Source organism: Brachyistius frenatus, unplaced genomic scaffold (genome assembly GCF_029030835.1).
Source record: "Brachyistius frenatus isolate BFR_SWC_R1_liver_20210118 unplaced genomic scaffold, ASM2903083v1 Contig_344, whole genome shotgun sequence".
In the NCBI taxonomy this organism is placed as follows: Eukaryota; Metazoa; Chordata; class Actinopteri; family Embiotocidae; genus Brachyistius; species Brachyistius frenatus.
In genome coordinates, this window is record NW_027210943.1 from 132501 (window position 1) to 145116 (window position 12616).

The following is a 12616-nucleotide window of genomic DNA, read 5'->3' on the forward strand; positions in this document are numbered from 1 at the left end:
CATGTTTAATATTTCAGCTTTAAAACAGTTTGTTTTGCTGAGTCACTGAAAATATGAAGAATTAATGCTTTTATTTTGTTAATGATGTCCTTTAATGAAATATTTATTTACAGCTAAATTACACAAACAAACCTCTCAGAAACATTAACGACTCATCAGCTGGAAATACGTTAAATTAAAAACTAAACCTTCGTTAACCGTCTCACAGTTACACGTGTCATACATGTGCCGGTCCACCAGAGGGCAGCGTGTCAAAGTGACGGCTGGTGTGTGATAAAAGTGGACGGAGGTCATGTGACGAAGTACTAAAGCCGTGATGTCGTCGTACGGAGGAAAAGTCTGACTTTCGAGAGCAGACTTCAAGAAAACAACATGAAATTCTTAAAAGCAACTTATTCTAAACGTAACCACGTCGTTTTTGTACCAAAACGTAACCACATCATTTTCTAGACGAGACCAAGCTGCCCTGCGGTGGGCTGGAGGTGAATTACAGGTTCCGTTCAGGAGGTCCCCTGGAGAAAGAGCAGATGATTTTCCAGATAAAAGAGTGTATTGATTGTGATGAATGATATTGATTAATTAAACAGGAAGTCTCCTGTTCAGTCCAGAACTCGGATCCCGGTTCTGTGACGTTTCCATCAGAACTTCATCAGATCCACTTCCTGTTCTGTGAACTAGATATGAATCTGTTTGGACCTCCAGCTTCACCTTCTTCCTGCGGCTCTGCGGGTGCTGCTGCGCGTCCTGCGTCTTCCCCAGCAGATCCGGGAAGGCCAGCGGTTTGAGGGAGCGGGACCGTGGCGCCCTGGGGTACCGGAACGGGTCGGTGTCCCTCGACTCCCGACCGCTCCGGACCGAGCACAGCGAGCGGGAGCGGTTGCGTCCCGTGGAGTGGATGCTGTTCACACCGATCATCACGGAGGGGTCTGGGTCTGGGTCTGGGTCTAGGTCTGGTTCTGGTCCTCGGTCTGGGGTCTGGGTCTGGGTCTAGGTCTAGGTCTGGTTCTGGTTCTCGGTCTGGGCCTGGGATCTGGGGTCTATGTCTGGGTCTGGTTCTGGTTCTCGGTCTGGGTCTGGGGTCTGGGTCTAGATCTAGGTCTAGGTCTGGGTCTGGGTCTGGTTCTCGGTCTGGGTCTGGGTCTGGGTCTGGGGTCTAGGTCTGGGTCTGGGATCTGGGTCTGGGGCGTGGGTCTGGGTCTGGGTCTAGGTCTGGGTCTAGGTCTGATTCTCGGTCTGGATCTGGGGTCTGTGTCTGGGATCTGGGGTCTGGGTCTGGGTCTAGGTCTGGGTCTAGGTCTAGGTCTGGGTCTGGTTCTCGGTCTGGGTCTGGTTCTCGGTCTAGGTCTGGGGTCGGGGGCTGGGGTCTGGGGTCTGGGTCTGGTTCTCGGTCTAGGTCTGGGATCTTGGTCTAGGTCTAGGTCTGGTTCTCGGTCTGGGTCCGGGTCTAGTTTAGAGGAATCCGACTGAACTTCAGAAGATCCAGACAACAAACTGACGAGATGCTCAACGGATGGAAATCCAAACGTCTCTCGAAAACAGGTGTTTCCTCTTCAGTCCAGAGTCCCTCCACAAAACATCGAATTTAAGGAAGGTCCATCCGACTGCTGCCAGCAGGACTTCAGATCTGAAGGAGTTCTCACAATAAATCCTGCAGGGGAGGAGATGAGGCGACGAGGAGTTAAGGTGGTGAGGAGACGAGGAGTTAAGGAGGAGCTAAGGAGGTGAGGAAGTTTAAAATGGAGGCTCTCCAGCTGCTCAACTTCTGTTCAACGCAGTTTAAATTATTTTAATCCGTCCTAAAATAAATCTGCACATTTTCTGTTTTATGAGACTTTAGATTTATTTTAGTTATTTTAAAAAGTCTGATTTTACAGCATCTTTAATACAAACTAAATAATTTGTGTTTATATAAATCTGCTGCAGGATTTATCATTTTAAGATTTTAAATATAATTCTTTGATATTTAGATTTTCATTAAGAAATATAAAAAATGATTAAAATCCTATTGAGCAGCAAAGAAAAGCAGAAAATGAACAATAATTATAATGACGAGCGTCTGAGATGAAAATATATTTTGGAACAAATTGAGAGAAATCTTATATTCAGACTTTAAATTATGCAATTTTTTTAGTTTTGATTTAAAAATGTTTTTTTTAAAGATTTCAACATCTTTCTAAATTTATTATCTATTAATTAATTAAGATTTATTTTATTGAAATTCTTTCAAATGACAAATTTCAGATTGAGAAATTTGTATTAATAACCTTACAGTTACAATATTATTTTAAATTAAAATCTTTAAAGGATTTATAATCAAAATGAAGAAACTAAACAAAATTACAGTAAATTAAAAAAGAAAATCTGAGTTTCTTGAAAAACGACTGAAAGAGTTTTAAATATTTAACGCTGCCGTCAACACATCCTCCTCCTTCTCTTCCTCCTCCTCCTCACGTCTCGACACACACACTCTCTCCAAACTGTCTGCGTGTTCCAGTTGAATCCTTCAGAAACTCACGACGAAGACATTCAGACGATAGACGTCCAAAACAAACTCAGCCTTCCTCCTCCTCCTCCTCCTCCTCCTGCTCCTGCTCTTCCACTTCTTCAGAAACCTGTGTGTTGTTAAACGCAGCCTGCAGCAGCAGAGGAGGAGGTGGAGGAGGTGGAGGAGAATCCCTGGACAGAAAATAAAGCTGCGTGACGGAGGAGACGCATCAGCAGCTCGTTACCGCGTCCAAAAAAGAAAAGAAGAAGAAGAGCAGGGAGGGCGAGCAACACACCCACACAGAGAGGGGGGGAGGGGGGGAATGACGTCAGCTTCCTGATTGGGGGGGGGGGAGGATGGAGGGGAGGAGGTGTAGAGGAGGGAGGAGGAGGTGTAGAAAAGGTGTAGAGGAGGGAGGAGGAGGTGTAGAAGAGGTGTAGAGGAGGGAGGAGGAGGTGTAGAGGAGGGAGGAGGAGGTGTAGAAGAGGTGTAGAGGAGGGAGGAGGAGGTAGAAGAGGGAGGACGAGGTGTAGAAGAGGTGTAGAGGAGGGAGGAGGTGTAGAGGAGGGAGGAAGAGGTAGAGGAGGGAGGAAGAGGTAGAGGAGGGAGGAGGAGGTATAGAGGAGGGAAAAGGAGGTATAGAGGAGGGAGAAGGAGGTGTAGAAGAGGGAGGAGGTGTAGAGGAGGTGTAGAGGAGGGAGGAGGAGGTGTAGTGGAGGGAGAAGGAGGTGTAGAGGAGGGAGGAGGAGGTGTACAAGAGGGAGGAGGAGGCGTAAAGGAGGTGTAGAGGTGTAGATGAGGGAGGAGGAGGTGTAGAGGAGGGAGGAGGAGGTGTAGAAGAGGTGTAGAGGAGGGAGGAGGTGTAGAAGAGGGAGGAGAAGGTGTAGAGGAGGTGTAGAGGAGGTGTAGAAGAGGGAGGAGGAGGTGTAGAGGAGGGAGGAGGAGGTATAGAAGAGGGAGGAGGAAGTGTAGAGGAGGGAGGAGGCAGTGTAGAGGGTTAGGTGGAGGCAGTGTAGAGGAGGGAGGAGGCGGTATAGAAGAGGGAGGAGGAAGTGTAGAGGAGGGAGGAGGCAGTGTATAGGAGGGAGGAAGAGGTGTAGAGGAGGGAGAAGGAGGTGTAGATCAGCTAATGAGAACCTCCTGTTGCAGAGAGAATCCCTCCTTCCTCATCCTCCTCTTTAAATCTCTTCCAGCTCCTCCTCCTCCTCTCTCTCTCTCTTTTCTCCCTCGCTCTCGCAATGCGCATTTTCGCTCTGCTGCAGCAGCCAATGAGGAGGCAGAGACAGAGAACTTGGTCCCGCCCCCAGCTCTCCTCTGAGCTGTCAATCAGGAGGAGTCAGAGAACTGAATGTAAATGCAGCAGAGAGGAGCAGCGGAGAATATTAAAACCACAGAAGAAGAGACTGTTCACACACTGACACACTAATAACTAATATTATTAAATTCAATTTTTTTTCTATTTAACCTGCTCAGTCACAGAAACAGAATTATATAATTATATAATAATAAAATAATTATATATTCAAGAGAGTTCATTAGAAATATCTTTAACATGTATTTTATGTATATATACGTGTATTTAATATGTATATATACATGTGTATTTATTTAAATCTTTATCTTATATTTAATTACATTTAAATATATTTTAAAAATAAAATGACTCCATTTAAACTTTTTCTGCCATCAAATTAAACATGAACAGATATTTTACATAAAACAATAAAATGTACACACACACACACACACACCTGTGTGGTGTTACCTTTAGCAGGTCTTTGGGGAAGTCCTTCCCGTCGTTGAGTCCTTCCAGGTTGGAGATAAACTGACTGCAGGACATCCTCTTCCCCACGTTCTACACACACACATTCATGTTTACATCCCTCCAGGGGACACTGATAACCTCTTCCCCACGTTCTACACACACACATTCATGTTTACATCCCTCCAGGGGACACTGATAACCTCTTCCCCACGTTCTACACACACACACACACACACATTCATGCTTACATCCCTCTAGGGGACACTGATAACCTCTTCCCCACGTTCTACACACACACACACACACACACACACACACACACACACACACATTCATGTTTACATCCCTCTAGGGGACACTGATAACCTCTTCCCCACGTTCTACACACACACACATTCATGTTTACATCCCTCCAGGGGACACTGACATTCACTTCCTGTCGACTGACCTGAACCTAAAACGTATGTGGCTTTACTTTCTGTCCTCACAGTGAGAAAGTAGAAACAATCGTCACATGTTCAGGTCTGGTCACATACAGCGTCACAGATTTTGGTAGATGAGTAAATATTAAAATTAAACAAACAGACGACTTCTCAGAAATAATACTCACGTTTCCATGGAGATCTGTGTTCAGCAGCATGACAGCACAGGTCAGAGTGTGGACGCTGTCTGAGAGACAGACAGAGAGGCAGACGGGTTAGAGACAGAGCCAGACAGGTGTACAGACAGACAGACAGGTGGACAGACAGACAGGTGGACAGGCGGACAGATGGACAGGTGGACAGGCGGAAAGACAGGTACCCTCTGTGTTCACACTCTCTGGGTTACACTGTCTGTATCTCCTGGAGAAGTGAGCGAGGACTCTCTCTCTCTCCTGAGTTTCTCCCATCAGAGCGAACTGTCCCAGAAATGTCCTGAAAGACAGACAGCTTGTTAGGACACTTCGTTAGGACACTTCTCAGTATTAAAGGAATTAATCTATATGTTCTCAGTATTAAAGGCATAGATGTTATGAGGTAATGGACGGTGGAACCCACCTGAGCGCCTGGTCGATGCTCAGACCCACGAAGTTAAAGTTACTCAGGTACTCCTGCGCCACCATCTGACTGAACTCATTACTGCAGAGAGACAGAGACAGGGTTAATGGAGACACACACACACACACACACACACACACACACACACACACACACACACACACACACACACACACACACACACAGACACACACACTGACTTCTTGCCCAGGTGTCGGGCTACATCAGACTTCCTGAAGCCCTCCAGGCTGTAGAGCCGTTGAGCAAGGCGTCTGGCGGCCTGCATGTCGGGCTTCGTGCCGTTAGCCAGCGCGTCGTTGCTGCCGCCGAGCGCCAGACGTTCAGCCACGTCGGCCTGCGGGTGCAGCAGCTCGGGCGGCCGGTTCACCGGACGCTCCCTGAAAGCAGCACAGAGGACGTTAGTTAGACTCTGTCTCCGTGGAGGACAGAAGGTTTCCACTTCCTGTCTAAGACGTCCTCCTCCTTCTCCTTAAAACAACAAAACCACGTCAAACCCAGTTTGAAGGTGGCCCTCATGTTAAACGTGGTCCCAATCTGTGATGGGGTTCACATCCACGAGAATGGGGCGGGCGTGAGGTCACGATGACCTTTGACCTCCCAAACCCATTCAGTTTATCCTCGGGACAGAGTGAAAACAAAACAAAGAGTCAGTTCTAGTTCTGGTTCTGGTTCTAGTTCAGGTCCAGGTCCAGGTCTAGGTCTAGGTCCAGGTCCAGGTCCAGGTCCTGGTCCTGGTTCTGGGGGAGCCCGGTCAGAGTGAAGGTCAGTCCGGATGTTTCCTTCCTCCGCTCCATTCATGCAGGACAGAAATAATCCATCGGCCGGGAGGACGTCACTTGACACGACACCAGGAAGTTCTTCTGCTGGGTTTTTGTTCTGGTCTGTGACTGCAGACGGTCCGAGTACACTCGGACTCAAGAATAAAGTGATTAGATGTTGGAGGTCAAAGGTCATGCTTAAAGCATGATGTCTGGAGAACGTCTGGAGGAAATGTCTTCATATTTAGTACAAATGTTCACTGAGACCCAAAGATGAAATTGTAGTTGATCATGAAACGATTTTTCCTATTTCAGAAAAAAAACAGCAGACTGTCTGCATGTTTCATCCCCCTGGACCTCCCCAGACCTCCCCGGACCTCTCCGGACCTCTCCGGACCACCCGGAACCCCCCTGGAAACACTGAAAACAATGAGTCACGGAGCAGCAGAGGAAGGAACAGGAACAAACACCGAAGGTCACCATGGCAACCGGACCGCCAACACACCAACGGTCACATGACCAACCGGAGCATCTGTCACTCTGTTCACATTCACAGCAGGACTCTGGTCTCCGTTCTGGTTCTGGTTCTGTCTCCGTCCAAAACATTCATACACAAACCAACAGGTCTCTCAGCTCCACTGGTTCATTCATTTTGTATCTGACTGTTTCAGGAAAGAACTGGATGCCAATCAATGGGAGTCTATGGAGACAGCCCCTCGGGTCCTCAGTGGTACTACAGATGGACTCTATGGAGACAGCCCCTCGGGTCCTCAGTGGTACTGGAGACAGCCCCTCGGGTCCTCAGTGGTACTACAGATGGACTCTATGGAGACAGCCCCTCGGGTCCTCAGTGGTACTACAGATGGACTCTATGGAGACAGCCCCTCGGGTCCTCAGTGGTACTACAGATGGAGTCTATGGAGACAGCCCCTAGTGGTCCTCAGTGGTACTACAGATGGAGACTGTGGACACAGCCCCTATTGGTCATCAGTGGTACTACAGATGGAGACTGTGGAGACAGCCCGTAGTGGTCATCAGTGGTAGTACAGATGGAGTCTGTGGAGACAGCCCCTAGTGGTCATCAGTGGTACTACAGATGGAGTCTGTGGAGACAGCCCCTAGTGGTCCTCAGTGGTACTACAGATGGAGACTGTGGAGACAGCCCCTCGGGTCCTCAGTGGTACTACAGATGGACTCTATGGAGACAGCCCCTAGTGGTCCTCAGTGGTACTACAGATGGAGACTGTGGAGACAGCCCCTAGTGGTCATCAGTGGTACTACAGATGGAGACTGTGGAGACAGCCCCTAGTGGTCATCAGTGGTACTACAGATGGAGTCTGTGGAGACAGCCCCTAGTGGTCCTCAGTGGTACTACAGATGGAGACTGTGGAGACAGCCCCTAGTGGTCCTCAGTGGTACTACAGATGGAGACTGTGGAGACAGCCCCTAGTGGTCCTCAGTGGTACTACAGATGGAGACTATGGAGACAGCCCTTAGTGGTCCTCAGTGGTCCTCAGTGGTACTACAGATGGAGACTGTGGAGACAGCCCCTAGTGGTCCTCAGTGGTACTACAGATGGAGACTATGGAGACAGCCCCTAGTGGTCCTCAGTGGTACTACAGATGGAGACTATGGAGACAGCCCCTAGTGGTCCTCAGTGGTACTACACTTTAAAGACTTCACTTTTCGACATCCAGTTTTAAATAAAGTCTTTAAACAAAGTAAGTCTCAGAGTCGGAGGGTTGATGAAGACGCCTGTTGTTGTGTTGGAGAAGCCTGCTGCCATACCGACAGAGTTCAGGTGGTTTGTGCTCTCTGGGTTTGAACAGACGCAGCGACAGACTGGAAACTGAAACAAAGTGAGCACACAGACTAAATCCAGCAGGGAGGGAAGGATAACGAAGGACAGGTAGAACCAATCACGAGGAGGGCCAACAATCATAACAAAGGACAGAACATTCAGCTGTCAAATTACCACAAATACACCCAGGGACACACGCTGGTCTGTGATTGGACGCTGCGATCGGCACAACTCTGTTTTCCGCCCAAAGATCAAAGTGAGTGGTGAGGTTTATCTGATCTGTGGTTAAAGTGGATCAGTGGCGTGGCTCTGACATCCAGCTGGTGTTTGTGTCTGCCAGCCTGACATGTTCTACTGAGGAACCACAGCTGGATCTATAATGGACGCTCAGAGGAGCGTTCACAGGCTTTATTACCAAGTCTGTTGGAAGTGATGCAGAGAAGCCTCGGAGCAGAACCCACTTCCTGCTGAGTCACCTGAGGCCCGTCACGGCGAAACAGCGTCACTGCGACAGGCCAACACGCCAGGAGCCCCTCATCACCATCATCAGAGGTCAAACTGAGGCCAAACTGTCAAACTGGCTCAGGGTGTCCTCCATCAGGGTCCATCTTGGTCCGTCGGGGTCCATCAGGGTCCGTCAGGGTCCGTTAGGGTCCATCTGGGTCCACCGGGGTCCATCTGGGTCCATCTGGACCTCCAGACCGTCTCACTGACTTCTTCCTGACCCTCTGGCATCCCAGGAAGTGAATGCAGCGTGGACTCAGATGAAGACCGTAGAAAAACAACCAGAATAGTCAGTGACACCTCCCTGTCCTGTCAGGGATGGTGATTGACAGCTAGACCGACCAATCAGCTCCTGAGAGCTGTCTGAACTTCCTGCAGCTGATTTTAGAAACATGACAGATTCACCTGAAGGAGACTCATACGAACAGAGGATATCAAACGCACCGCCGACCTTTAACCTCAGAGAACAGAACTCCTCCTGGTCACATGTCACTGATCAATGAGCTGATCGGACTCGTCCTTTACAGTTGTCCCTGCAGACTCACCTGTACACGGCCGGGTAGGGCGGGGCATACAGGTACCTGTCCTCCAGAGCCCCGCCCCCCCAGCACAGCAAGTAGCTCGCCATGACGACGTGGCCCTGCCCACTCTCACGCCCAGCATGTGATGTCAGCGGCCGAGGGCGGCCGCCGGTCAGACGGCATCACGGAGTCTGATGACATCATAAGTCTGATGACATCATCCAGGTCTCTCTCCATCAGTAGAAAACCTCCAGCAGCGCCTCCTCCTCTCTGACGGTCTGCTCTCAGTCCTTCGGCCGGCTGACTGCTCCTCCTCCTCTGTTCTTCTCCTCTCTATAAATATCGTGTCCTCTCTAACGTTCTCTTCGTCTCTCCTCCATCAGCTGCTGTTTTCCTCCTCTGAGGAGACGAAGGTTTGTGTTTCCTCCCCCATTTGACCTGGGACGCCCCTCCCCCGCCTCCTCCCTCCTCCTCTCCTTCCTCCTTCCCCCCCTCTCCTTCCTCTCTTTGTCTCCTCTCTCTGTCCTCCTCTTTCTGACTCAGTAAACTTCATGTTTTGCTTTAAATCCTACTTTAAAGTTCACATTTTAAATTTAACTTCCTGTTTGTTTCACATTTAAATGGTTGAAACATAAATTATTATTTTATTGGATTATTATTTATGTTAAAGCTGTTTAAAAACGTTTGTTCTGTTTGGTGTTTATGAACATAATAAAAGAGAAAAACTGTCTTTCAGGACGTTTTGTTGAGTCAAAGATTTATTCATTCAAATAAAAAAAATAAGTCATTTTATGAATAATTATAAAGATTCCTTCAGAAAATAATAACAAATGACCTCAACTGAAGTAAAAAATAACTTCAAGCAAATACATTTTTAATAAAAACACTGACATCTTTTCAAAATAAAAGTGATTCAGTGATTTATACACTTCGAGGAATGTCTCCCGTTTTCTGACAGGAGTGGGAGATCTTTCTTTCCATCCTGTCTCTGGATGAATCCATCTGTGTGTGTGTGTGTGTGTGTGTGTGTGTGTGTGTGTGTGTGTGTGTGTGTGTGTGTGTGTGTGTGTGTGTGTGTGTGTGTGTGTGTGTGTCCAAATTCTTTCTCTGCAGTTTCAATTGTTTCCTTGTGGAAACAATAAAGTTTGGATGTTTGAATGAGTTCTCATGACCACACCCAGAACTGAACCAAAACTCAGCAGCAGCAGAAGAAGAGCAGCACAAACAAACCTCCTGATCAATGAAGAAGCAGCTGGATCAGGATCTCAGTTAAAGCTGCTTCCTCAGACAGAGTTCCTACAGATGTTGTTTAAATCTTAAAAACGAATGTCTGCGTTGAATCCAGATAGTGTTAATGATGTCATCAGTCCGCGACCATCCGGCACTTCACACTTTATCACTTGTTTTATTAAAAGTGTCGTGGATACGTTGAAGAATAAAGTCAAAACCGTCCGACTTTCGGTTCCACCGAACCGAGACAACTTTTCCTTTTCTGTTTCAGAGCCGGACACGCACATGCTCCAGGAAGTTAACCCACCATCGCCATGGTTACCGCAGCCGGGGCTGACCCGTGCCCCTGGTGTGATTGGAGGCAGGACAGGATAGAAAACAACGTGTGGGACAGAATGGAAGAGACGACTGCAAAGGACTGGAGGACCAATCAGAGAAGATGCAACGACTGCAGAGGACTGGAGGACCAATCAGAGAAGATGCAACGACTGCAGAGGACTGGAGGACCAATCAGAGAGGAGGGAACTGAAACAAACCTCCAGAGTCATGACCATCAAATATTTTAAGGGTGAAACCAACCTAAACGTTTCCACTGAGCAACAAACACCACAAACATCTTTCAGACAGCAGAGAACCGAACTCAGAGATACTGAAACTAACACACTCACACAGAGCTGTAACCCATCATGTGTGTGTGTGTGTGTGTGTGTGTGTGTGTGTGCGTGCTGCCCCCGTGTGACTGATCTGTGCTACTGCAGCAGTCTACAGGTTAACTAAGAGTGAAGAAGGATTAAACCAAACTACAACTCATCTAATTTATAAAACAACAAAACTACAACCTGCTGATAATGTTCCAGAATGACAACAACAACAAGGACGATGACGACAGCAGCAACAAGAACAATAAAAACAGCAGCAGTTTGTAAAGTCAGGTGGAGATGATCCCAGACGTCTTCTGAATGTCAGACAGTAACCATGGAGACATCCCCCCCGTCCTCCGCCTGGCCCCGCCCACCACCACTCACCTCGGGCTGCTGTGGAGCGACGGCACCGAGCTCGCCTTCCTGAAGCCGTCTTTGACGATGGAGCGCCGCCACGACTCCCTCTCGGACCGGGACCGCACCGGAGAGGCCGGGTCGTCCTTGGAGCCTCCTCGAAGCCCCGCCCCCGAGGCGCTGAGGGTGATATTGGAGCGGGACGTCTCAGAGGGGGCGGCCGGGTCGGGGCGGGCTAGCGGGGCGAAGCTGAGCTCGATGATCTGCTTGGCGCTCTCGCAGATCTGACTCTGAACACAAACAGGAGAGACTTAGTCCTGCAGTCGCTATGGACGTAGCGGCCCTGACGACAAGCCCCGCCCTCCTACCTGGATCTCCGGGGTGAGGGTCGGCAAGTCGAAGGTGAACACCGATGTGGACCCGGAGGTCAGCAGGTCCACGCTGTCCAGGCTGCTGTAGGAGGTTCCTTTGGCCCGGTGAGACTCCATGATGTTCTCGAAGTGGCGGCTGAAAGAGTCCATGTTGCTGTCGGACGGTCGGCGCGGGCTGCCGACGGACACCGGAGACTTCAGGCCATCGTGGGCGTCGGCCGACTCCAACGACCTGATGGAGGAACAACCGTCAAAATAAAAGAGCGGATGAAACTAAGTGTGAACATGATTTCAGGGTGGACCAGGAAACAACGGGAGGGGCGGATTCTCCAAATATGGTGGTTTAAGACCAAGAGGAAGTGACCCAGAATGACCTGTAAATTGGGCGTGATTAAATTAGCACAACTGAAAAGATTGAGATACCCCGTTCTCTTGGCCCCGCCCCCTGATTAGTTTCACCGGTCCCTCGTTGTCCTTCCCTCCCTGCTGGATTTAGTTTGTGTGCTCAGTTTGCTGTCTGTTGCTGCGTCTTTATAAACCCAGAGAACACAAACCACCTGAACCGTGGCGCCATGGCAACCGGGTTCTCCAACACAACAACACGCTCACAGCACGTTGAAAACGCGCTGAGTGGCGTGTTTTTTCAACCAGATTTTATCTGGATATAAGACTCTAGAAATGGACGAGGAACTATGGAGCTCCATCTTATCTACGTGGGTGGAGCCTCATCTGATTGGATAAAGAGTTGTGACCAGAGAACCAGGAGCTCTCACCCCTTCAGCAGCAGACTGAACACCTCCTCCTCCTCCTTGGCAGCTCTCTGTCTCTGTCGGTCTCCCAGCATCCTGACGCTGGCCCAGCTCACCACTCCCTCCTCCTCCTCCTCCTCCTCTTCCTCTTCCCCCCCGGCCTCCTCCTTCCCTCCACCTGGGCAGGGTTTAGGGGAGGCGTCGGCGGGGCTGAGGCTGGAGTTTCCCAGGATGCTGCGGTTGCTCCCGAAGGCAGAGTCGGCCTCCTCGGCTGCCTCCACCTCCGCCCGCATCACCTGGACATCATTGATAAAAAGCATCTTTCTAACATCTGACTCCAGATCAGGTACAGACAGGTGGATCCGGGTCCGACCGGCTC

The 12616-nt window shown here is 49.3% G+C and overlaps 1 protein-coding gene across 11 annotated transcripts in view; it reads right to left on the bottom strand.

The window, feature by feature from the left end:
• psda (pleckstrin and Sec7 domain containing a) overlaps positions 1-12616 on the bottom strand; it is a 35393-nt gene that overhangs the window by 5556 nt on the left and 17221 nt on the right. For 2 of the 11 annotated variants that reach the window (XM_069723750.1, XM_069723749.1), the window contains 8 exons: positions 12262-12533; positions 11486-11720; positions 11148-11407; positions 5488-5685; positions 5288-5368; positions 5052-5164; positions 4861-4919; positions 4251-4340 (listed from right to left, as the gene is read on the bottom strand). In XM_069723750.1, coding sequence (XP_069579851.1) covers positions 4251-4340; positions 4861-4919; positions 5052-5164; positions 5288-5368; positions 5488-5685; positions 11148-11407; positions 11486-11720; positions 12262-12530 — 1305 coding nt within the window. In that variant the 5' untranslated portion in view covers positions 12531-12533. The other 9 variants (XM_069723751.1, XM_069723754.1, XM_069723755.1 and 6 more) reach the window with 9 other exon arrangements.